Here is a 25,888-nt window from a genome sequence, read left to right as displayed (position 1 = left end):
CTAAGGCATCCATTACATGCGATGAATTAACTTCTTCCCTATTTATCTAGGATGGTACTGGTTACCTAGAAATATTTCAACTTAGTACTATTTCTTTTAGTGGTCTACATATAATTATTAATTTTCAGACGTTGTAATTTATACTATGAAGCTTGGAACATTAATTAATCCCTTTCCTTTTCCTCTCTCTCCATCAAGATTATCCACCATGTTAGTACTAATTATTGGACAGGAAAATTAAAGTATCATTAGTTTGTTCTTGCTATGTTTAAACACAAAGGCATATAAATTTCTGTCAAATTAAAATTTCAGATATCCCTTAACTGTATAAATTTCTGTCAAATTAAATTTTTAGATAGTAAATTTTTGTATCTCCAATGGGAGTAATTATTATTTGTAGATTATTTTTTTCTTTGAGTATAATAGACCATTATTGAGATGTGTAAATGCACAGAGTAGATAAAGGCCATTTGTACTTTGTTTTAGAATGCATGTTTGGTAGCTACTTTTAAGGAATAGACTCCTTTGAAAGTGTAATAATTAGTCTGTGCTCCTTGGATACTGACCTGCTACAAAAATTGCATTATGTAATTCCTGTCACAATGGACTTTTTCACAGGAGAAGAAAAGGTTAACAATTAACAACGTAGCTCGAAAGTGGGACTTGCAACAACATCGAGTAACCAGTATTGCTGCAAATCAAGATAGAAAAGATTCTGATTCTCCTTCTCAGGACCCCTGTCAAGTCGATGGAAGCACCATCTCTGCATTTCCAGAAGAAACAGGGTATGGAATGGTATTCTTTCCAGATATGAGTGTCTTTGGAGAACTGAATTTGGAGCAGAAATGGGACTATTTCACATATAATTATTTAAAGATAGTTTTCTTGGGGCCAGCCCCATGGCTTAGTGATTAAGTTTGGTGCGCTCTGCTTCAGCGGCCCAGGTTCCCAGGTTTGGATCCCAGGCATGGACCTACACCACTTGGCAGCCGTGCTGTGGTAGCAACCCACATATAAAGTGGAGGAAGATTGGCACAGATGTTAACTCAGGGCTAGTCTTCTTCAGGAAAAAAAAAAATAGTTTTCTTAAGAAAACCTACTGAAATTAGAAGTTTAAATTTAAAAGTTAAGATGGAAATATTAAAAATATAATCTAACCCATAATTTAAAAACCCTTCAGTGGTTTCCTATTTTTCATAGGAAAAAATCTAGATTAGCTAATAAAGGCTATGAGGTCCTCTCTCCACCTCACCTACTTTATTCCATACCATCAGCCACTTTATTCTCACGCTGCAGCCTCAATGAGTTTTGGTTCGGTTACTTCCTGCCTCAGAAACTTTCTCCTGGAAACAGTTGTATTTTCCCCTGACACCGCTTCCCTGCACCACTTCCCTCACCTGCCCTGGCTAACTCCAACCCAGCCTGGAGGTATTAAATTTAAACCCCACACCCTCTGAAAAGCCTTCGCTAACCTTCCCAGCAACTAATCTAGGTCAGATACCCTTTTTGTCTCTCAGTACTCTGCACTTCCCCCTTTTAGCACTTACCGTAACCATAATTAAATAACTAATGGGTAATGAGTTCTTTCATATCTGTCTTCCCCACTAAAAGGTAAGCTTCAAGAGGAAAAGAATCCTGTTTGTCTTGACCTCTGTTGTGTCCCCAGCAGCCATCACAAAACCTTACTCCTTACTGGTGGTATTAAGCAATTCGGCATAAAATATGAATAATTACTCCAGTTGTGTTCTACCATATCTGTCTATTCCAGGGACTCACAACCTCTTTTCTTCTATGATGCGTGTCGCATATTACATACCCCTAGTTCATGAGCAAATCTGAGCACACTGTCTAGGCTTCACATATTTCTCTTTCTCTTCCACTTGATATTGGAATCAAGTAAATGAGAGGGGCATAAAGCATATTTATCTTTATAGTTTATTTGTAATTTTAAATATATGTGTACTTTTAAAATAAAGCCTAAAAATCAAAGATAGAATGCATTTCCATTTTGTTTCATTTGATGAAGCAGTTATCTAATGACCTTACCCAAATTCTGAAACACATTTCAGACTAACTATACTGTAACTTTATTTCAGGTTTTTAGGCAGTATTCTTTAAGCTTTTTGTATAGAAAGAATGTAATAAAGAAAGTAATTTAGGAAGCATTAGAATAATATTTTGAAAGTTTTCTGAAGTTAAAGAGTCTGGCATATGTTTAGACGAGTATACTTCAAAAATTTTAGTTATAGGATTAATTTATATTAATCAGTGTACTTCTCTCAGTTGTCCTGGGTATTCCCTTGTAGGACTGCTCAGCTCTTTCAGCTAGAAAAATAAGGCAACAAGAATAGAAATTCTAATTAAGTGATAATTTATATAACAAACATATCATTTTATATTGCCCTAGAGCTTTATTTAATATCATTTAAATGTCAAAATATAATTATACTTGATTAGAATTATATCACTTTATAAAGATAAATCTTTATATCTTTGGATTTAGACTTAGGAAATACTACACATCAGTTCTATTTCTGATTTCTCTTTTTAACAAAATATTTTTCCTGTATTCCTTAAGAAGGTTTCCTGGTCCCAAGTTTGTCCAAATAATCTTGCAAATTTTATTCTAAAGTTTTAATAAGCTTTTAAAAGTTAGTCCTTTAATACATCAAATTTATTTTTAAATATGGTGTTAGGTGAGAGTCTAACTTAATTTTATTTCAGTTGACTATTCAATTTGCTAATAGCATTCCTTAATTAAGCTAGTCTCTTTTTAAATGAGAATGCCATTTTCATCTTGTTTAAGTTCCCATAAATATTTGAATGTGTTTCTGGATTTTCTATTCCATTTTACTATTCTATTTATCTGCTTTATGCCAATACCAGACTATTTTGATTATAGTAGTTTTGTAGTGAGTTTTAATATCTAGTAGGGGAAATCTGCTTTCATTATTTTCAAAGTTTCAATTCTCGCACACTTGTTCTTCCATATTATTTTAAATGTAAAATCATTTAATCTAAATAGAAATGTTAAGAATCTTATTCAAATGCCATTTAAGTTATTCATTTCAGAAAGATTGACAGTTGTAAGCTAATAAATCATCACTTTAAAAATCATGGTATATCTCTCCATTTTTTCAGGTCTTGTTTGGTATCCAGAAGGAGCTAACTGGGGAAGTGTTGAAAGATTAAGAGAAAATTCTGAGGAACTAAATGAGGTTAGAGACCATGAAGTTGTAGCAACCGTAGTCTGAATTGTTGAGTGGGTATTCCAGGAGCACAGAAACTAGATACAACAGTAAAGAAGCTAAATGTCTGATAAAGAATGAGGAGACAAAGGATCAAAGATAAGGAATAAGAAATTCAAGTATAATGACAAACGAAAGAAATGATGGGTCCTATGGTCTAGGCTAGATTTTTAAGGAATTGAAAAACAGAAGGTTGCCGACAGATTGGGAGAAAATTTAGTGTTTCTGGTACTGGAATTGTAAATGAAGTTGAAGATGAGAAGTATATAAAGTAAGAGGGTTAATAGTGACCTAGAATGGTGGGAATTTTTGGTCAGAGTAAGTTTTTGAAGTTGAAGATTTTAGAGGTGGAACATATCTACGTAATGAAAATGTTAAAAGCAATTTGGAGGCCATTGTTGGGCCATGGGAATGGATTGTTGGAGAAGAGTAGAAGTGAAAGTCATCAGAGGAGAGAAGATCAGTTGAAGCTATTGTCATAGACACTAAAGTTGTTGGTGGTAGAACTAGGCGTGGAAGCAAGGGCCGAGGTATTCAACAATGACCATCTCCTCGCAATCTCAGCCGTGCATCCTGTGCTCTTGTTAGAGGGCTGTTCACTCTTCAGGTTTTATTAGTGTTGGGGCAGCAGTGAGTGGAGTAGGGTTTTTGTTTACTAATTGGCTCTTTTACCCAGCAAAACTCTCTCTGATAGGTGTTTTCCAGAGTATTAATGTGACTTTCCTATGACTTTGAACTTTTTAAGCAGCTTATGGCCCCAAATTTTGTGACCTTCTAAAATAATTTAAAATGATAGTGTTTACTTTTGTGTTTCAAAAACAAGCAATCAGTTCCAAGAGAAAGAGGAAGTGTCTGTTAGTGAAAATTCTTGTGCCTTATAGTTACTGCCAAGAGTTTCAGAATTTTTATTAGGAGTTCCACAAAGTCAGAGGCTTTTTAAGCAAGGACCACAAAGTAAAAGTTTGGGAGAGACGGGAAAAGTGATGAATGGGTTCAATGGAGAGGATACGGAGAACAGGAATGAATCATTAGGAAAGAGAGCCATAGTTTCTGACAAAAGATTTATTTTCTGTTCATGTCAGTTCAAAGTGCCATGGAGACACCATTATGTTAGCTTGGTCTGACCCTTTTGTTTTGGTGAGGAAGTTTGGCCCTGAGCTAACATCTGTTACCAATCTTCCTCTTTTTGCTTGAGGAAGATTGTCACTGAGCTAACATCTGTGCCAGTCTTCCTTTACTTTGTATGTGGGACACCGCCACAGCATGGCTTGATGAGCAGTGTGCAGGTCTGTGCCTGGGATCTGAACCCACAGACCCCAGGCTGCCAAAGTAGAGCATGTGAACTTAACCACTATGCCACCAGGCTGGCTCCAGTCTGACCCTTTTTAATGACCTAAAAACTGTTAAATCAAGGAGACAGATGATATTTATATATGAAGTCAGAAAAATGAAACTTTTGAGAGAGTGAATTATTGGTGGAGACCATAAAGCAACATCAGTTACTTATAACTTCTAGTGGTTGCAGATAATTTCTTCAGTGTAGTTTGTGGTTATCTGATTCCTGTAAAATCTCTTACATCAGAAAGGTAGAATCATTTCTAAAAGAGCTTGTTATACCTTGTATACGTCTATACCAGGTGCTCTTAACCAGAGGATCCATATTGACTTTTTGAACTTTAAGACCTTATTTTACTTGGACTGTCCACACCATTTGACATAGTTGACACTCTGCATTGTCGAAAGGCTCTCTGCACTGACTTTCTTGAGAGCATATTCACCTGATTTTCCTTTTACCTATGTGGCTACTCTTTTCTTTTTTTAAGTATATCTTGCCAACTCCTTTTCTACCAAATCTCTAAATGTATATCATGCTATTTCTTGATTTATAAGATTTAGATATACTTTTTGCTCATATATGTCTTTGACTTTAAATACTATTAATATTGTGAAGATATCAATAACTGTATCTTTTCTTTTATGGTTTACCTATTTAGATTGCATTTAAAGAAAAAAAATCTTTTACCACATTGAGATTATAAAAATATCTCCCATTTTGTCTTCCTGAAGGTTTAACATTTAGCTGTTCATATTTTAGTTTTTAACATGGAATTGATTTTTTAAGTTTGAGGTTGGGATCTGATTTGTTTATTTTTCCTCTATAGAGATAACCAATTGCCCTAGTGTTATTTATTGAATATGCTTTTCTTTCCCCACTGATCTGCGATGCTACTCTGACTTTTGTTGGCAGTGGGAGCAGTAGGTGGCAAGGTCCTTTTATAGATCTTCAACTGATGCCCCTGTGTTCACTCTCACTTCTCACTCCTTCTTCTATTATATCTACTGTTCTTTCCTCTCCAAAGTTCTACTGGGCATGTTGGCTGCCATCTTTGTTCTTGTCCCCAATGCATATTCAAAGCAATGGCTTCCTTTGTCCTTCTTTGTCACTCAACATTCTTCACTTTCCAGCTTCCAGAATTTTGCTGAAACTTCTTGCTGCAGATTGTTATTGCTGTTGTGGCTTTATACCATGTTAATCACTTAGGGTCTTAGAGGGAAGGGTTTCACACATGTGCTCAGCCTGTCTGCTATTTTATCTGAAAGTACAAAGTGAATGTTTTAAATATTAGAAGTTGTGTTACTACATTCTCTGTAAATCTTTAAAAATATAGTTAAATTTCATCTTTCTGGAATGATATAAGCCTGGCTCTTTCTAAAGGTAGAAAGGCAGTCAGAGGGCCACAAAGTCTCTTCCTTAGTGTTCTGATTTGTTTTTTTAATACTACATAAAGTTTTCCATTTTTAGCAATCCCATTTATAGTCTTTAGTATTTCATCATGCCAAAAAAGTGGCTAATTCTTGTGTTACAATGTCTGTGACCTTTGGCTTATGGGTGTGTAACTGAATGCCTGGAAACAAGTATCCATGAAAAAATTATAGGCACATTAAAGGGAAGAAATTCTGTAAAACTTTGGTATATCCCATTAATGATTTCACTGTTCACTGTACTTGGGATAACTCTACAGTAAAATGACATATTGCAGCTTTCTTTCTCCTGCCAGAAATGGGAAAACACTTGGTGTAATGTTTTCTTTGCTTACATTGGATGCATGCAGTGAAACTGGTTTATTTTTGGTCATTTCCTGTCTATGAACACTATGCTATTTTAGCCAACACTACTATAATAAAACATAATGCATAAAATGAATTTCCACACCTATGAATGTTGTAATAGAAATTCATAAAATACTTTATTATAGGAATCAGCGCCACTTATTCGTTGGGAAAAGAATCTTCCGAAATATTTTAAGTCTTTCTGTTCTAGCCTGTTATGGAAAGCCTAAAGATTAAAAAAAAACACACACCAGAAAAACCCATAATCCTCTGAAATACTGTCTTTTTTCTTTTAGGCATTTAAGAGTAAATTCTCCGTTTAGCCTGGCTTCAGAGACTCATTGCTTTATTGCATCGAATTGGTCACCCTCTCTTCTCTTAGGGTCCTCTACTAATCAAGAAGCATAGAATGTTTTTCTGATTCATTCTTATATAAACATTGATTTGAATAAATGAGCACAGGACTTGAAATTAACCACTAAAGATCTTGAAGAGAATTCCTATTTGATGGCAGACTGCCTACTGTTATATAAATAACATTTGAGTTGGGAAATTTATGTGGAAATGTATTGGAATTCATGAGAAAACAAATTTTAAAACATGTATCCTCCATAGAATACCACCACATTTCTTAGAGTGTAAATTCAGACCAGACAGAGGTAGGAACCTCTACCAGGTACCCAGTCACCTACTCTAAAGCATTCGAGTAACACTTGATTCTTCCCCCTCCCTCATTCCCCACAATCAACCACTTAAGTCCTACTTTTATTTTCTCTTAAATCTCTGGTATATCTATGTTCTCTTCTTTTATTAAAAATAGTCACTAAAATGTATTGAGCTAAGCATGAGATATGGTTTAGAATATTATTTCTAGTCTTCATAACAACTCTAAAAAATATATGTATTATGATCACCATTTTACATCCAAGGAAACTGAAACTACAGAGAAATTCAATAGCTTGCCCCAAAAGTGATCTGTTTGTCACTGCAGATCTGGGATTTGAACTAAGGTCCATCTGATTTTCTTGCCAATGGCATTTCCACTACACCATGCCCTCTTTTTTTGTTATGCTCTTATATCGTCTAGTTGACACTATTGCACTGGTCTTCCTACTATTCTCCCTCCCTCCAGCCTCTCCCTGCTACATCCTGCACAAAGTTGACCAACTTACTGTCTCAAGTGGTTCCTTGAGGGCAGAGAACATGTGTTATTCATCTTTGTATCCCCAGCACCAGCACCTAACTCCATGCAGGGAACATTAGAGGTCTAAAAAACTTGTGTTAAATATGGTCCTCTTACTTTTTTATTTAAAAATCTTTTTCTGCTCTTCAACATTATAGGGTAAAATCTGACTTTCCACCTTCATTTTCAGCTACAACTCCCCCATATGTTTCAGTGTTCCAGCCATATTGAAATTGTTCTTAACAATGTTACGCATAATTAGGCCTCTGTGCCTTTCTTCGTTCTGTTTTTCTTACCTAACATGTGCTTCCTCCTCCTACTTCTGATGAAATTCTACTATTTATCATTCAGGGACCAGTTCAAATGCTACCTCCTTTGGAAATCTGACTTCTTCCCTCTAGAAGAATTAGTTATTCCTTCCTCTGTAGTTCCATAGCGTATTGTTTAAATATTCATTATATGACAATAAGCACATTATATTAGAGTTAAAAAATATATATATATATATCTTGCTCTCCACTCTCCATCCAGATTGGGAGCTCTTTAAGAGCAAATAAGTCTTAATTTATCTTTATATCCCCAGTGCCTACCATAATACTTATATATAATAAGCTCTCCAGATTAACCTATTTGCTTAAGGAGGTTGAAGTTATTTCAGTTTAGAAATGATATCCCATGTATTTATTAAATTAATTGCAGGGTATGGTTAGAGCAGTTATATTTCTGGGACAATAGCCCAATAAAATTGAGGAAAAATTCTGATATATCCAAAAACTTGCGCATGATTTCTATACTGATTGTCCTTATCAGTACAGAGGAGTTAGTTGCCTGTGCCAGAATTCTTCAGAAAATATTTGGTGAATAAATGAACAAATGAAATAATATGTATGTCTAAAAAGATGTGGACATATCTACCAAGAATACAAGAAAAACTGGAAGAGCAACCACCAACATATAAACATTGGTTAGCAAACTTTCTAAGATGTTTATTTATTTGGTGAGGAAGTTCGGCCCTGAGCTAACATCTGTGCCAATCTTCCTCACTTTTGCATGTGGGACGCCACCACAGCATGGCTTGATTAGCGGTGTGTAGGTCCCTGCCCAGAATCCCAACCCATGAACCTCGGGCCACCAAAGTAGAGTACATGAACCTAACCACTATGCCATCAGGCCAGCCCCTCTAAGTTATTTTTTATGGAAATCAGAGCACACCTTCCTAGAGGAACAGGTTCCTCTGTTCCATATTGGCCAGAGTTTGAGGCTAAACTCAAGCCTCATTCAGAAAATAACTGAAATGGGTTAGGTATTGGATGAGCTGTTTAACAGGTGCTGTGTCTCCTATTGAGGAGGCTGGACCTGTCTACAGTCCAGCACTTGCCGTGTGTTTTACTGAATGTCCAGGTGAGATCTACATAAACTGGAGGTTACTTCTGCTGTTTTGCTGAGTCCAGGCTTGTTTTTATTTTTTCGCTCATTTTCCCAACAGTTTGCTTGACTAACCTTTACACAAAATAAGTAATCCCTTTCTGATGATACGCTTTTCATTTTGTAGTTTATATTCTTAAACTTTTAATCACATGGAAAGAGAAAAGCAAGACACTTCCAAATATATCATATAAAACACCACTTCTCAAAGGATTTATTCATGTTTTTTGTACATAGCTCTAATTCCCCATCATTTTTACATTAAAACAAACTTCTTTTGCTGGGTATCTTGGCCATCAGGCATCACTACATCGACTAGCTAGCTTTTTTTCTTGCCTTGACCTTACTTCTTCATTATTTGTCTTTGCCTCACCTGAGAAGACCTTCTTGCTAACCCTTTTCTGTGTCTGTCTCACTGATTCTGCCTCTTTGCTCAAACCAGTTTATGATTGGAACATCCTTTTTAAGATTCAATAGATACTCATACAAAACTTTATAACTGTCTCACTTCGTTAAGCCGTTCAAGAAGTGTTTGTTGAGCACAACATGTGCTAGGAGTTGTGCTAGATTCTGGATCTACTATAGTGAATGTGACAAAGTTTGAGCCCTTAAAGATCACAAGATTTAGCAAGAGAGACAAGTAAACAGGTAATCGCAGCACATCGTGGTAAGTGCTGTAATGGGAGTATGCACTCTTTTCATCAAGCCTTCTTTATTTTAGTAGCAGTGAAATCTAACTCTTATCCTTTATCCTCCATCCTGGGGGATGAAATGATTATATGCTCTACATAGCACAACACAAAGCTTTCGCACAAAGCACAATATAAGGAAATCTTGTTTCTCATCTTATTTTTGTTCTACTATCAGCCTTTACCTTTCAGGATTATCATCTAAGATTCTTCATATACTACTGCTCATTGAATTGTTGTCATATAATAATCATTGTCTTGAGCACTAGTCTGGCAGAAATCAAGCTTTTTTGTATTTTCTTGGTTGCATATTTACTTAGAATTGACTGATGTTATTACCCAGCTTGTTATTGTGTAGACAAATGTGTTACAGGTTAACTGGTGTCTCTGAAGTAGGTACATAGAAGTCTAGTAAAGCATGATAAACCAACAGGGTGATACTTTGTCAGTCTTGGTCCCAACAACAGCATTATAAAAATTTCAAAGATCTTTAAGAGCCCACACTAGACCCTAGTGCCCCCAAAGATGAAAAAGTATAGTCTTTAGCCTTGAGGAACTCGCTGTCTGATAGGAGAGACAAAATTGTAGACATGTAATTATGATAGCATGTGAGAAGTGATGTGTTGGGGCAGTGTACAAAATTCCACAGGAGCACAAAGGAGGGCAAGGCACTGATACCAATAAGGGCAAATAAATACTGTCTGGAAGCAAAAATCCCAGAAGGAAAACACGTAGAACAGAAGCCAAGTGTTGTCAGAGTTTTGAGACTGCATAAAACAAATAGTTACGTTTCTATTCACAAAGCAGAAAATTTGAGTTGGATCGAGCTATTTGTTTTCTTTCGCTATCATTTAGGTAACGTTTTACAGAAAATATGGATTCTACTTTGGAAATAATAGCAATTATTATATTCAGTAGAGTATGTGAAGTGATTTTATATACAATTTAATATATATAAAATATATAATTAATTTATTAAAATATTTAATAAATATAATATATTTAATATATAATATAATATTGTTTTTCATCATTTCTTGTTTCAGATGGGGAGGAAATCTTCATTGATTTTACTGCTTGCTTATAACTGTAGTATACATACACTTGCAAAATTTCAAACAACATTGAAGTATCCAAAAATAGAAAGTCAAAGTTACCCTTCCAACCTTTGAGATAAACTATTGTTAACAGTTATTATGTGTCTTCCCAAGTGTTTTATAAACATTTTTGTATTATATGGCTCTTACTGTAGAAATATTGTTTTGTAAAATACATTGTTTTTTTCCCCAGCCAAACAGTGGAGTATTTTCTAACTTAAGAAAACCTATTTGTATTGACATGAAAAGATATCTACAATATATTAAATGGATTGTTTTAAAACTAAATAGAATATCAATTCTCTTTCATTAATATAAATTGATATAAATAATTTGAATTTAAAGGCAGTACTTTTTTGTGGACATGTACCTCTTTTTTTGAATTAAAGTATGTGACTAGAAGAGTACAAAACTTCCAGATATTCCATTGAAAATTAGTCTTTGGTGCTCTGGGTTTAATTATTGAAATGAAAAAGTGAATATAAAATTTCCAATATGATTTCCAATAGGTCTTTACATTCTTTTATTTACTGTGCATGATTAGACTTTCATTTAAAATTGTATGTTGGGTTTCCCAGGTCTCTGGACTCGGCGCTCAGCAATGCTTTACAAGGTTTATCTGTCACAGACACACACCTTGTTGAAGTGGATGGGGACACGCTTTCCCTGTATGGCTCAGGAGCGCTGGAGTCCCTGGATCGGAATTGGAGCGTTCAAACAGCAGGAATGGTGACAACAGTGTCCTTCACTTTCATAGAATTTGATGAAATCGTCCAAGTGCTTCCCAAACTGAAGATCAAGTTTCCCAATTCTCTGGTAAACATCTCCTTTTGGTAGTATATTTAAATTCTTCTCAGTTATGATTTGTGTGTTCAGGCCAAAGACTTGTTTTAACTTTTATTTGTGTAGTTTCTGTCTGGCAGGGAGACTAAGCTTTTGTGTTCGTTTTCTGAATCTGGAATTTAAATTAGTATTCATAAATGGCCTTGCAGTTTCCTGTTAATACTGGAAGTTATCTCTCTGGAAAATGATTCTTTATGGAATATAAAGGATTAATATAATTTTATTCAAATTATATAGTTCTACTTTATAAAGCATTAAACAGGATCTCACCTAACTCCATATTATATATTCATCTGCTGTACCTGGTATTAGTGGGACATGTACATTATATATGATTTTTATAGTAGTCCCCTAACAATATTTAAAATAATTTTAGTAGCTCATTAAAATTTCCTTTCCAATTATGGTATTATTGTGTTATTAGTATGCATTTGCGGAAACTGTGGTTTCCATAATGAAGTCTCTCTTGAGTTTGTATTATTGTTGTGTTTTTCTGTTAGCTAAATGATTTCCCTCACCTGCCCTTTTATAGTGCTTTTTTCTTTTGCCATATCATCTTCCCTAGAAGATAGAATTGGAGATGGTATGTTTAGAAAAGATCATCCAAATTCACAGACAGAACACTTACATTAACGTTTCAGTTTTAATGATTTTATTTTCCTGTAGCCAGTTTAACTAGCCTACATAGTAATTGGCAAGATACAAGTAATGATGGCTGACTAATTCTTCTCAGAAGCCTTGTGAGCCCTGTTACTTATAAAGTTCTGAAATTTTCATTTCTAATCTTTCTTTTGTAGATTTAATCTCAGCGTAAAGCATATAAAATCATTGTAATGCCTGAAAGAGTCTGAATTATTGTATATTTATATAACTTGTAAGAATCTTAGCTTGTTAATAGAGGGATGTCCTTTGTAGAAAGACACTTTGAATGCAATATTGGGTAGATTAATGGATTCCATCAGTGATGCACTAGATGGATTAAAGTTATGTAAATTTAGTACATTCAGTTGATTTAGTGTAATTGAAAACATGTTAGCTCAGCCTAAAGTTTACAGATTTACTTGGGGAATGATCACTGAAGCTTTCATGTTAATATTTTAAGATAGTTAAACTCAATGTTCAGCTCTTTTTTGTGTTTTTTTATTGCAGCACCTTAAATTCAAGGAAACAAATCTTGTAATGCTGCAGCAATTTAATGCACTAGCACAACTCCGTCGCATTGACCAGTTGACAGTTGATCCTCAAGGAAATCCAGTTGTCAGTTTCACACTCTGGAAATACTATGTACTGTTTAGGCTGAGCCATTTTAGTATGCAGAAGATAAATGGAACAGAGGTAAGCTAAACACTAAGAATAAAAATGTTCCATTGTAGGGGAAATAGTCATAAAAATGGTAAGGAATTTAAGTTCTCATGAGAGAACTTTTGAGAAAAATTTTTTTTAATCTTGACATTTAAAATATGAAAAAGCTAAAAATCTTTTTTTCTTTCTTCTTTATTTTGGTGAGGAATATTGGCCCTGAGCTAACATCTGTTGCCAATCTTCTTCTTTCTGCTTGAGGAAGATTAGCACTGAGCTAACATCTATGCCAGTCTTCCTCTCTTTTGTATGTGGGACACTGCCACAGCATGGCTTGATGAATGGTGTGTAGGTCTGTTCCTGGGGTTCCAAACCTGTGAACCCAAGACCACCGAAGCAGAGTGTGTGAACTTAACCACTACACCATTCGGCCGGCCCCTAAAAATCTTTTTATCCAAAAACTTCTAAAGCGCTAGACAAATTTTGAAAATAAAATAGTAACAAATTCATGGAGAACAGTAAATACTTTTACTCTTGCTTGTAAGCATTCAGAAATGTAAAATGTTGGTAGGATGACAGTTTAAAAAAGAACACTTCTATAGGTAATAGGATCTTTTGTGTTTTTCAAAGTGCAGTGCAGACCGCCTGGCATGCAGGAGGGGATGGGGAAGTAACACCCAAATGTAAGCTGGTAAGGGGCATGGTAGAGGCTGGGAAGAATAGCATAGAAAAACAAGAGAATGTACATAGGGAAGGAAGAGCGACTTAAAAGAAAGGAGATGAGAAGGAAAAATAAGCAAGGAGGAAAGGTAAAAGAAGAAAAAGTAAAGAGGAGAGAAAAAGGAAACGAAACAAGCCTAAGTGAACCTCTGTACTGCTTTGTTAGTAGTTTGTATGAGCTGCCTGTGGCACATCTGCATTGTATAACTCAGGCCTGGAGCCCGAATACCTGGAAAAACGTTTTATAGATAGTGAAGTTATTTTTCAGATCAGTTCTGCTAAGCTTGTCACAAGGGTAATCCCCCAGCTATCCAAGGACCATGTTCTCTTTAAATATTACTTTGGAAGAAAAGAGAGAAACTATGTTTCTTTCTATTGTATGGTGGAATTCCTGAGCTGAATTCAAATAATCCCCCAAAGGAAAAAATTGTTAATATGCCTTTAGTATTATTGTGATTATCTCTTAAAATTCAGAAGAGCTCCTTATTGTAGGGTGAACTGTAATCAACTTGGCCATGATAGCACCTGTATTTCCCTGCAGCTGATACACTACAAGGATCTCTGGCCTAGAACTCCAAAAATCCAGCTTACTATTAGGAGACTGGAGGTCTGTGGGTCAGTACACAAGAACCATGTGAAATTTCCATCAACCATGGGAGGCCCGTGACCAGTGTCAGCCGTCTTTTGAAGATGTAGGGCAAATCTGGAACCTTCAGATGACTGTTAATTTCTCCAGGTAGTTCTCAAGAGATTTGGTTCAGCCTTGTGTATTCTTGTATAACTTCTTGGTATTCCCCAGAGAGGTCCTGAGTCCCTGGCCAGATCTAATAATTAGTCCCAAAGGTTTCCAAAGCTAACTGGACTGGAAATAGAATGGTGATTTTGGCTATAGGTGAGTAATTCTCCCTCATTAATGGCCGAACTGTTATCCTGATTAACCCTAGATAGTGTATTTAGACATAGTGAGCCAGACATAGATCCCTGCCAGAGGTGCACTAATTATTAGAGAACCTTGAAATAGAAGGGAAGAGTATAATATAATTGTATAAAGTGGAGAAGAATTAGAAAGAACCAATATAATTTATTCTGATTTAAACTTCCAAAAATGTCAACGCAAGGGATATTTCACCCTTTAATAAAAGACCTAAAATAAAGCTACTTATCTCATCCTTGACAATATAATACTATACTATATTTCTACTTCTCTTTGTATAAAAGAAAATGTATTGCTTGAGGTAGAGTTAAACTGAATTAGGAGCAACAGGAAGAAAAGATGAAGTAGTGACCTGCACTGGCCACTAGGTGACTATATTAGACCAAACAACTTGGTTGTCAGCTAAAGAGGGATCTGAGGGAGCAGCAGTCCCATTAACTACGACGGTCTAGGGAAGGGAAGGGAGTGAGTCAGTCTGGACTGATTCATGTGTATAAGATGCTTGGGTTTATTCTTCAGAAAATGCCTGTGAGGTGTATTACAGCTAGCATTAAGAATGAATTTTTTAACGATCCAAAATCTAACTACACCAGGGTTTCTCAGCCTCAGCTCTGTTGATGTTTTGGGCCAGATCATTCTTTGTTGTGGGAGCTGTCCTATGCGTTGTCAAATGTTTAGTAGCATCCCTGGCTTCTACCCACTAGATGCCAGTAGCACCCGTCCACCAGTTGTGATAACCAAAAATGTCTCCGGATGTGGCCAAACGCTCCCTATGGGCCAAAATGGCCACTGATTGGGAACGGCTGAATTATACAGACAAACGAATAGTATTTAAAATGCAAGCAACCTCATTTTATATTAAAGAAAATGTGCCCAGATATTAATGTAAGTCCTGCTTTTAGCTTTTAGTACTTTCTTGGTTAACATGGAAATGATCCCTCACAGGGAACACCTACGACAATTTATTCCTTGCAGGGAGAAAGAAAAGTGTAACTTCAGAATGAACAAGAGTGTCCTTGCTAGTACAATGTTCTATCTCTCAGGAAGGCACAAAATTATCCTTATAGGAGCAAGGCGTGAACAACACCTTGGCTTACCTTTGACACATTATTGAAATGAATCTGTTCCATTGAACTTGAGAATTTCCTCCCAGCCCCCCAAATCACTCTACTCCAAGAAGCCATAGGGTTTCTGAAAAAAAAAATCGTTAAGAATTTAAAGTATCTCAGGTATAATTCTCAGGAAACATGGCTTCTAAGTCAGAGCTAACTCATCACCTCTCAGTCGTCCTCCATTACCATGAGCTACATTTGTACATCTTCATTTTAATTAAGCTCAAGGAAGAAAAAGAAATATCAATGAGAACTCTCTTCTTACAGCCCAGGAGAATGTACTTTCCTGGACTAAAAGAAAATATTTAATCTGGACTTTCTTTGGAATTATGCCAGTTGTATCAAGCTAAGAGACAGTGTCATTTTGGACTCCTCTCCATTGTATCCCTTCAGGTGACACAGAATGATATGATAATGGCTGAAAGGCTCTTTGGAATCCTAGCACATGTAGCATCTTCTGAGTTACCCCAGTACCGTCTGATTTCAATTCTGGGTGATGCCAGGTAACCTTTAATTTCTATAGTTTTGTAGAGTTACTGTTGCACTAGAAAAAGGAAAGAAAGGAGACTAATCAAGAGGCTAGTCTATAGTCCAGGAAAGAGATCATAAGGGCCTGAACTAAGACAGTGAAAATGGAGAAGAGGATAATTTGAAAAATACTTAGAAGAGGTGTACCTGACAGAACACACTGACTGACAGGATGTGGCATGGAGGGAAGGAGAAAAGTCAAGGATGGTGTGTCAGTTATAGATAAGAGAATTCACTCTGGCTAGAGCCAGCAGAAAACAATTGATATACAAAGAATTAGTTGTCTACAAAATCATTGGAAGGATTGGAGAAGCAGTCTCTAGACTAAGCCTCCAGAGATGACTCCCAGAATGATACCACAGAACCAGCCCACCAAGGAGACTGTCACTTTTGCTACAGTCAGGGAGCTGGGTGATCAGGAGACTGTTTATTGTCCCAACTGCAAGCTGCAGGATTGTACCAGTTTAACTACGTTGGGGATCAGGAAGTTTCCCACTCTGCTCTCTAGAACTTGGCTCCAAAGCCACGTTGCCCTGCTGTAATTTACACCAACAAAATGGGTTTCTTGTGTGCTACTCCTACTTCCCCACTTAGCTCAGTTCTGATTTCAGTCTTACCCAAGTGTATCTGATTGGTGGAATCTAAGCCCCATAAAAATCCGTAGAAGCATTCTGAAAAAAAATACCAAGGGAGGTACTGCTACAAAAGGAACAGGAATGCAAGAAGTAGGAAGCAATGAATTCAAGAAATGATGCTGTGGAAAGAAATCAGTGAAAAATAGAGTTGTCTAAAAAATATTAATGCATAATGTAAAAAAATTTTCATAACCTTAGAATTAAAATTCCAGAAAATCCTAAGAGAAAAGAAGTTAAAGTTTGCTAAGTTCCTTTCTCTGTTTGGGAGAGATAATAGGTATTAATTAATACCAGAAATTATGAAAAAATACATGTTTAACTATGTGTATTAAAATTTTAAGGGCTACCATTAGAATAAAAGATGAGATGTACAATTTCTAAACCACTAAAAGGCAAAAACACTGACCAACAAAAAGCAGGAAGGGAAGAAAAAAGAAAAGTAAACAGGTCAGTTATCACAATAAATATTAATGAATGAAATTCTCCTATTAATAAATAGTAGCTCTCAGATTGGGTTAAAAATTGAGTTACAAGTTGTGTTTGAGAGACCCCTAAAGAAAGCAATATGTAGAGGTTGAAAATAAAGGGATGGAAAATATATAATTGGCAAATAGAAACAACAACAAACAGATATGGGAATGTTAATATTAGTGATAATAGAATTGATGACAGCAAACACTACAGTCATCCAAAAAAGATAATAATTATGAAACAATATAACCAGGATCATAGCTTCTAAATATATCAACAAAACAAGTATACATTGACAAATTCACAGTTATTGTGGTAGATATTAATCTATTTGATCATTAGATCAAATAAATCAAAATAAAAAAGAATATGGAGGATTTGAGTAACACAGTTAACACACTTTATTAAATAAATGTATTTAGAATTTTTTTCCTAGGACCTTATTCCCAATTCAGAAAAATATATATATATTCTATTCAAACACCTATGAAATGTTTGCAAAAATTGAACATATATTAAGCTGAAAGAAAATTTCCATGTATCCCAAAAAGCATACTTATGCAAATCACTTTCTCTAATCATAATATCATAATATTAGAAAATAATGAGCCAAAAACATATCCAGTTGTAATTGGAAAGTCAAAAAAACAGGAGAAGCAAGTTCCCAGGAAAAAAAATACATGTGCCTTTAAACTTAAAACAAGATGTTTGACCTCAATCCAAGTTATAGATGTGAAAATTTTAAAACAGTGAGATAACTTTGTGAGGAAAGACTAAGAGTTTGATGACACACAGCATGATGAAACAGGATTCTTAGGCATTGTTGGTGGTAATGAAAGTTGATGCAACCTTTTCACAGCAATTTAGTAATACCTAAAAAATTTTAAATGTATATGCCCTTTGACTTAGTCATTTCCCTTAAAGGAATATTCTACAGATAGTTTTTTACATGAGCATAAATATATGTGTCCAAAGATTCCATTGCAGCCAGTGTTTATAATAACAAAAATAAGAAAACTCACTAAATGTCCATTAATAGAGAACTAATTACTTGCAGCTCTAAAAATAATTAGAGATTCCATTATGAAACAATCTTTAAAATGTCTTAGAAAATAAAAGTACAAGATATAGAACAATTGTATAGTATGTTGCAATTTGTGAGAAATAGGGCATTTATGTCAGATATCCTTGTGTAATTTAAAAATATTTAATTTTTTTTTCAATGATTGCCTCTAGGAGTTGAGCTGAAGACACTAAGTTTCCAAAGCATGTAGAAGCCTGCTTTTCACTGTATGTCTGCGTGCACTGCTGAAAGCTTTTTGGTTTTTGTACTTTTGTGTGTGTATGTGAGGAAGATTGACCCTGAGCTAACATCTGTTGCCAATCTTCCTCTTTTTGCTTGAGAAAGGTTGTCCCTGAGCTAGCATACCTGCCAATCTTCCTCTGTTTTGTATATGGGATGCTACCATAGCTTTACAAGCGTGGCTTTACAAGCAATGTGTAGGTCCACGCCCAGGATTTGAACCCACAAACTCTAGGCCACCAAAGTGAAGCATGCCAACTTAACCACTGTGCCACCAGGCCAGCCCCTTTTTGTTCTTCTTTCATAATTATTATTGTAATCCTTTTTTTTTAAAGGATTTAAAAAAATACTTTAACTCTTTTGGGTCAAAGAAGAAATTAAAGTCATAAATCACATATAAATGAATTTGACAACAAGAGCACTATGTGATAAAACCTGTGAGATGTGGCTAAAACTGTACTGAGAGGAAATTATATATCTTTAATGTACTTATTAGAAAACCAGAAAGATTAGAAATTAGTGAGTCAGACTTTCAATTCAAGAAACAATTCAATTCAAGGAAAATACCAAAGTAAAGTAAAAGAAAAGGGAGGAAAGAAATTCATAAAGATAGCACACCTTTTAAAGAAGAAATTGAAAAAAGAACAGTTGACCAGTAAAAGAAAAACTGACTCTTTATATAGACAATTTTCTAAGAAAAATCCAAGAGCTCAGCTTTTAAACTTTTAGAATTAACCAGAACATACAACAGGGAAGCCAGATGCTACATCAACACACAAAAACAATTAACATTTCCTCATGCCAATGGTAAACTATTAAAAATAGTATTAGAAAAAGTATCCCATTTACAGAGGCAATAAAAACTATAAAATACCAGGAAATCCACCTGACACAAAGTAACTATGAAGTGAACAGTGAAATTGGAAATAAAAAAGATATCTATAAAATAGAGATATACGTTATTAATGAGTTCTAAGACTTCATGTTGGAAAGATGCCAGTTTATTCAAATTAAATACCAAATTTATTAAGTTCCCAATCAAAAATCCCAATGTCATTTCTGAGGAACCTAAATAAGATGAATTTTGTATTTTAGGAAGGTATTCATCATCCCATGTTTATGAAAATATTCTGCTGTGCTTTCTAATACTTTCATAAGGTTTGAAACATTTAGTTCACAAAAATTTTGAAGTTTTATGTAATAAAAGACATCATAAAGTCAAAAGACATGAGCAGACAAGGAGAATATATTTGCAACATATTTAACAAATTTTTGTCTTTTTTTTTTTAAGATTTTATTTTTCCTTTTTTTCCCCAAAGCCCCCCAGTATATAGTTGTGTACTTTTAGTTGTGGGTCTGTCTAGTTGTGGCATGTGGGATGCCGCCTCAGCATGGCTTGATGAGCAGTGCCATATCCGTGTCCAGGATTCGAATTGGTGAAACCCCGGGCTGCCTGCTGAAGCAGAGTGCACGAACTTCACCACTCAGCCGCGGGGCCAGCCCCCATATTTAACAAATTTTTAAAGAAGTTCTACAAATTTAGTAAGAAAAAGACAGTCAACACAATAGAAGAAAAAAAGGGGTAGCATATGAGTAGAGAGGTCATAAGAATGGCCCGATTAGATAAGAAAAGATCGAACTCACTTGTAATCAGAGAAATACAAATTAAGTTAAAATAATGATATGCCATTTTTGCCAATGAGATTAACTTAAAATTTTTAAAAACAACAATATCAGGGATTTATTAGTATTCAGGGCAACATACTCTCTACACAGTTGGTAGCAGTAAACTTGATGCAGACTTTTGCAGGGAGGTGGTTTGGCAATATCTATCATATTTTTGAACCCAGAGGTTCTAATACTAGGAATGTACCCTATTGAAATACTCACACATAGGCACAAAAGATTTATATATAAGGCTGCCATTGCTTTATTGTTTGCAGTAGCCTAACTTTGGAAAGAAATAAATGCCTGTTAATAGAAAAAGCTAAATTAATCATGATACTTATACACAATGGATGTAGTATCTATATGACACTATCTACATTACAGTCATTATATGACTGTAAAAAAAGAAGAAAAAAAATTGAGATAGATCTCCTGTTCTGCCATGAAATGACCCAGAGACAGATAGTTAACTGAATAAAATAAAGCATAAAACAATATTTATTTTATGACCCAATGTTATTATTAAAAGCAACAGAATAAATATGTTTGCATATAAATATAGAGGCATAGAAAGGGGGCTGAAAGGATGAACACTTGGAAGGGTATGGATGTTAGGAGTGGTGGTGGTGTAGTTGAAGAGCAGTTTTCAAGTTTTACTCTGTGTGTCTGTACAATTTGAAACTTTTCATTGAGAATGTATTGGACTTCTTTTTCTGAAAACAGTGAGTTAGATTGTTTTGACCATCGCTGGCATTAAAAACAACTAAAAATGCCAGATAAAATAAAAACTGTATAAACATGTCGAAGAGCTGACAAGGTATAACATAATTACTATGCCAAGATCTATGGGAAAATTAGAACATTGAGAAGTAAGGTGGGCACAGAGACTGTGTTTGACCTGAAGGCATTTCAAGGAAACGTAAATTTTGGTTTGCCAGCTGTAAAGAAGGAAGGATAGGAATCAAAGCCCAAGACACCATCTAAAGTGGCGAATATAAATTGAGATCTTCCCAAGGTTAAGCTAGATCACCTATGGCTACACAATGAGAGTAAGAGTGTGTCAGAAATAAATCTACCCTTTCTCCCCACTCTCAGGATTTTCTAGGGAGTGTTGCCTTCATATGAGCAGAAAAGGGGTAAAGTGGTCTCTAAGAAGTTGTAACCAAAAACCAGTTTTCATATAGATTTGCAGCCTGAATTCATAATATTTGGATAGTTTAAAATAATATCAAAGTTTAGACAGTACTATCTCTAGATACCTGGGAAAAGAAAATGCAGCTCCTCTCTGGAGGAGGTTGCTTTCATCCTATCTCAGAGAATCCCATGGATAAGTTTTAAGGACAATGACCAGCACACAATGAAGAAACAAAACAAAACAAAACCATCACACAGAAAAATAAGGCACCATATGTAAGAACTAGAAGCAAAAAAATAGACTATAGAAACAGACCTATGAATATTTTGGATTTTGGCATTATCACACATAGATTATAAAATGACTATGCCTAGTATATTTCATGATATAAAAGACAAAGTTGAAAATATCTGGAGAAAACAGGACATTTAAAAAAGTGATCCAGCAGATCTGAAAGGAAACCAAAGGAAGTTCTATAGATGAAAAATATAATAAGCAAAATTAAAACTTAATTAAGAAATTTAATAGCCAATTAGACACAGTTGAAAAGAAAATCAATAAACTGGGAGATAGTCTAGAGAAAATTTTGTAGAGTGCAGCACAAAGAGAAAAGAAGAACATATAGAAAAACAATTAAGAAATTTTGGAGCTGGCGTAAGTTAGAAACTTGATTGGAGTTCCAAAAAGACACAATAGAGAGCATGGGATAGAGACAATATTTAAAGAGATAATGGCTAAGAATTTTTCAGAACTGGTGAAATACACTAATCTACACATTAAGGTCAATCAATTCCAAATTTGATAAATAAAAAGAAATACATACCTACTCACATTACAGTGAAACTATAGAATACCAGCTATAAGTGAAAAATTTTTGAACAACCAGGAGAAGAGAGGTTATCTTCAAAAGAGTGCACATCAACAATTGACCTTATAACAGCAGTATGGGGAGCCAGAAGACAGGACAATGAATGATATATTCAATATAATGAAGGAAATCAATTGCCAACCTAGAATTCTATACAGAGCAAAAATATCTTTTAAGAATGAAGTTGAAATAAAAACATTTTAAAACAAAATAATAAAAACAAAGCCTAAGAGATTTCCCATAGTATTCCTGCACTAAAAGAAATTATAAAGCCTGTAATTATGGCGGAGGGAAAGTGATCCCAGAAAGTCTGACATGCAAGAAGAGCTAAAGAGCAAGGAAAGTGGGATAAATTTGTGGACTAAATCTTAATAAACATTGACTGTATAAAGTAACATTAATAATGTGCTGTGGGATTTAAAAATATAGAATTAGAATACACTCCAACAGTAGGGGGTTGGGGTTGGGAAGGGGTGAATGGAGACATGGTAATCTAGGTCCTTGTATTGTCTGGGATGGAGATACAGTAATTAAGTTTAGATGTTAGTAAGTTAAGAATGCATGCTGTAAGGTCTGCGGTAACCAAAGAATAATAGAGTATATAGCATTCAAGCTAGTAAGTGGGAGCAGTGGGGAGGGTTAGGGAGAGGATAGGGAGAAGACAAAGAGAAGAAGAAACATAGAACATGTGGATCAAATAGAATGAAAATAAAATGTCAGATTTAAGCTAGATACTGCTGTATCAGCAATTATGTTTGTACCAAAACTCAGTGGCTTCAAACAAGAAGTCTTTTCCCTCCTGAGTCTACAGATCAGCTGGGTGGTTCTTCTTCCCTCATCTGGGGCCCTCATGTATCTGCAGTCGCCTGTGGGTTGGATAGGCTGCTCTGCTGATCTGACCTGGACTCTCTCACTTGTTTGGGGGTTTGCCGGCTATAGGCTGGTCTAGGAAGACACAACTTGTCTCTGCTCCACATGGTCTCTTATACTCCAGAAATCTGCCTGGGCTTGTTTTCATGGCAGAGGCAAGATTTGAAGAGAGAACAGAAACATGCAAGGCCTCTTGAGAACTAGGGTAAGAACTGATACACCATCATTTCCCACATTGTTAGTCAAAGCAAGTCGCAGGGTAATATTTAAGGGACTTGGAAGTAGACGTTACCTAACTTCAAAATCACATTGTCAGGGACATGGAGTCAAGGGAACCATTAATTATGACCATCAATATAATCAATCTACCTCAATGATAAAATGTAAATGTTCTAATTGTTCTGGTTAAAAGCCAAAGATTGTCAGACCGAATAAGAAAATGACGTTCATATCATACACTGCTGGTGGGAATGCAAACTGGTGCAGCCACTATGGAAAACAGTATGGAGATTCCTCAAAAAATTCAAAATAGAAATACCATATGATCCAGCCATCCCACTACTGGGTATCTACCCAAAGAGCTTGAAATCAGCAATTCCAAAAGTCCCATGCACCCCTATGATCATTGCAGCATTATTTACAATAGCCAAGACGTGGAAGCAACCTAAATGCCCATCAACTGATGATTGGATAAAGAAGATATGGTATATATACAATGGAATACTACTCAGCCATAGAAAAAGGATAAAATCATCCCATTCATGACAACATGGATGGACCTTGAGAGTATTATGTTAAGTGAAATAAGCCAGATAGAGAAAGACAGTTTCTGTATGACTCCACTCATATGTGGAAGTTAAACATGTAGACAAAGAGAACATATTAGTGGTTACCAGGGGAAAGGGGGGATGAGGTAGACACAAAGGGTGAAGCGATGCACCTACAACATGACTGACAAAAAATAATGCACAACTGAAATTTCACAAAGTTGTAAACTATCATAATCTCAATAAAAAGTTAAAAGAAATGAAGTTCAACTATATTTGTTACAAGAGACACATCTAAAATATAAGGTTACAATATGGAAAAAGACAACATCAATACTAATCAAAATAAAAACTGTAGGACTAAATAGACTAAGATTAAAAGCAATACTAGAAATAAAGAGGATCATTTCGAAATGATAATAGGTTCAGTTTGCCAGAAATATAAAAATAAATTTGCTAATTTAATTGGTATGCACCTATTAGCATAGCCTTAAAAACTTATAAGGCAAAAATTGACAGCACTACAAATCCACAATTACAGTGGGAAGTTTCAATATACCTCTGAGTGATTAATAGAAAAAAAGATATAAAATATTTAAACAATATGATTAACAAATTTGACATAATGAATATTTAGAGAACATTACCCCCAACAACTGTAGAATGTACATCCTTTTCAAGTCTACACGGAATATTTATAAACATTGACCAGATACTATCCATAAAGCAAACATCAACAGATTCCAAAAGATTTACTTGGACCATGTTCTCTGTTCAAAATGCAATTAAAAGCTTTAATTCAATTACAAAATGTTAGCCAGGAAAATTAAGAAACGTTTCTAAATAACCCACAGGTTAAAGACAATTTCATAATGGAAATTTGAAACTACCTTGAACTGAAATATAAAAATAGCACATTTCAAAACTCGTAGGATCAAGTTATAGTGGTGCTAAATGGAAACATTTTAGCCTTGAAATAGGTATATTAGGAAAGAATAGAGGCTGCAAATGAATGAGCTAAACGTTTATCTAAAGTTAGAAAAAGAACAGCAAAATATCCTGAAGAAAGTTAAAGAAATAATGACATTATAAACAGAATTAATGAAAAGGTGATTATTTGAAAAGACTAATAAAAGTAATATAAAATATATGTGTACATTGCTTTTGTAATTAAAAAATCAATACAGAAAATAAGTGCAGGTAAGATCTATATGTTATTTCTTTCTTTATAAAAGTGAAAAAATTATACTACTTAAAGATCCAATCAAAAAGATCGATTAGGTAAATTGTGATCTACATCACAATTGAGTTTTATTTATTCATTAAAATTATTAATTTTCTAATCTCAGCTTTTTACAAAAATTCATAGAAAAAGTCTGGAAAGAAATATATCAAATGTAAACAGTGTTATAGATTTATATAGATTTATGAGGTATACTTTATCAATGATTTTTATCTATTCATGCTTTTCAAAATTTGTACTTAAAATTTCTAAAACGATTGTGTTATACTTTTAAATTGGGAAAAGGAAGATATTTTAAAAGATATATTCCTCTTCTGCTCCCAGTCTTCAGTTCACAGTTCACGGTAAAGTAGTCACATCACTTCATGTAGAGACACCCTAGTGGTGGAAGCCAGAATGCGACCTTCCTGGAGGATGAGTTGCAGTCCTCTGCAATTCGAGGCTGAAGGGTCTGTAAGGGATGCAAGGAGCACTACTTATGTTCTTCATCATCAAATGAGGCTTCCTTTTTCATTGCTTATCTCCTACTGGGATCTTGCCCTGATATGCTAACAGTTGGAGGTATTTGGGTTTTTGTTTGTTTTGTTTTTGCCTATACTTAAACCAGTATCCCATCCCATTTTCTACCTATGAGTAATACTACTGAGCTGCATAATGGAATTATGAACTATTTGTATGATTTATGAGATATGAAGATTTTGAAAGTTTGGCCAACTACATCTTTAATAGAGTTGTTTTG

General features: G+C 34.9%; 1 protein-coding gene across 2 annotated transcripts in view; it reads left to right on the top strand.

Moving 5' to 3' along the window:
• Positions 1 to 25,888, top strand: part of LOC124233040 (leucine-rich repeat-containing protein 49) — a 137,092-nt gene that overhangs the window by 93,714 nt on the left and 17,490 nt on the right. For both annotated transcript variants that reach the window (XM_046650057.1, XM_046650058.1), the window contains 4 exons: positions 619 to 785; positions 11,332 to 11,569; positions 12,746 to 12,931; positions 16,055 to 16,164. In XM_046650057.1, the coding sequence (XP_046506013.1) occupies positions 619 to 785; positions 11,332 to 11,569; positions 12,746 to 12,931; positions 16,055 to 16,164 (701 nt within the window). The remainder of the gene's footprint in view (positions 1 to 618; positions 786 to 11,331; positions 11,570 to 12,745; positions 12,932 to 16,054; positions 16,165 to 25,888) is intronic.

The sequence above is a fragment of the Equus quagga genome, unplaced genomic scaffold (assembly GCF_021613505.1).
Source record: "Equus quagga isolate Etosha38 unplaced genomic scaffold, UCLA_HA_Equagga_1.0 153_RagTag, whole genome shotgun sequence".
NCBI classification, from domain to species: domain Eukaryota; kingdom Metazoa; phylum Chordata; class Mammalia; order Perissodactyla; family Equidae; genus Equus; species Equus quagga.
Note: the sequence above shows the minus strand (reverse complement) of the source record. Positions and strands in the feature narration are given on the sequence as shown.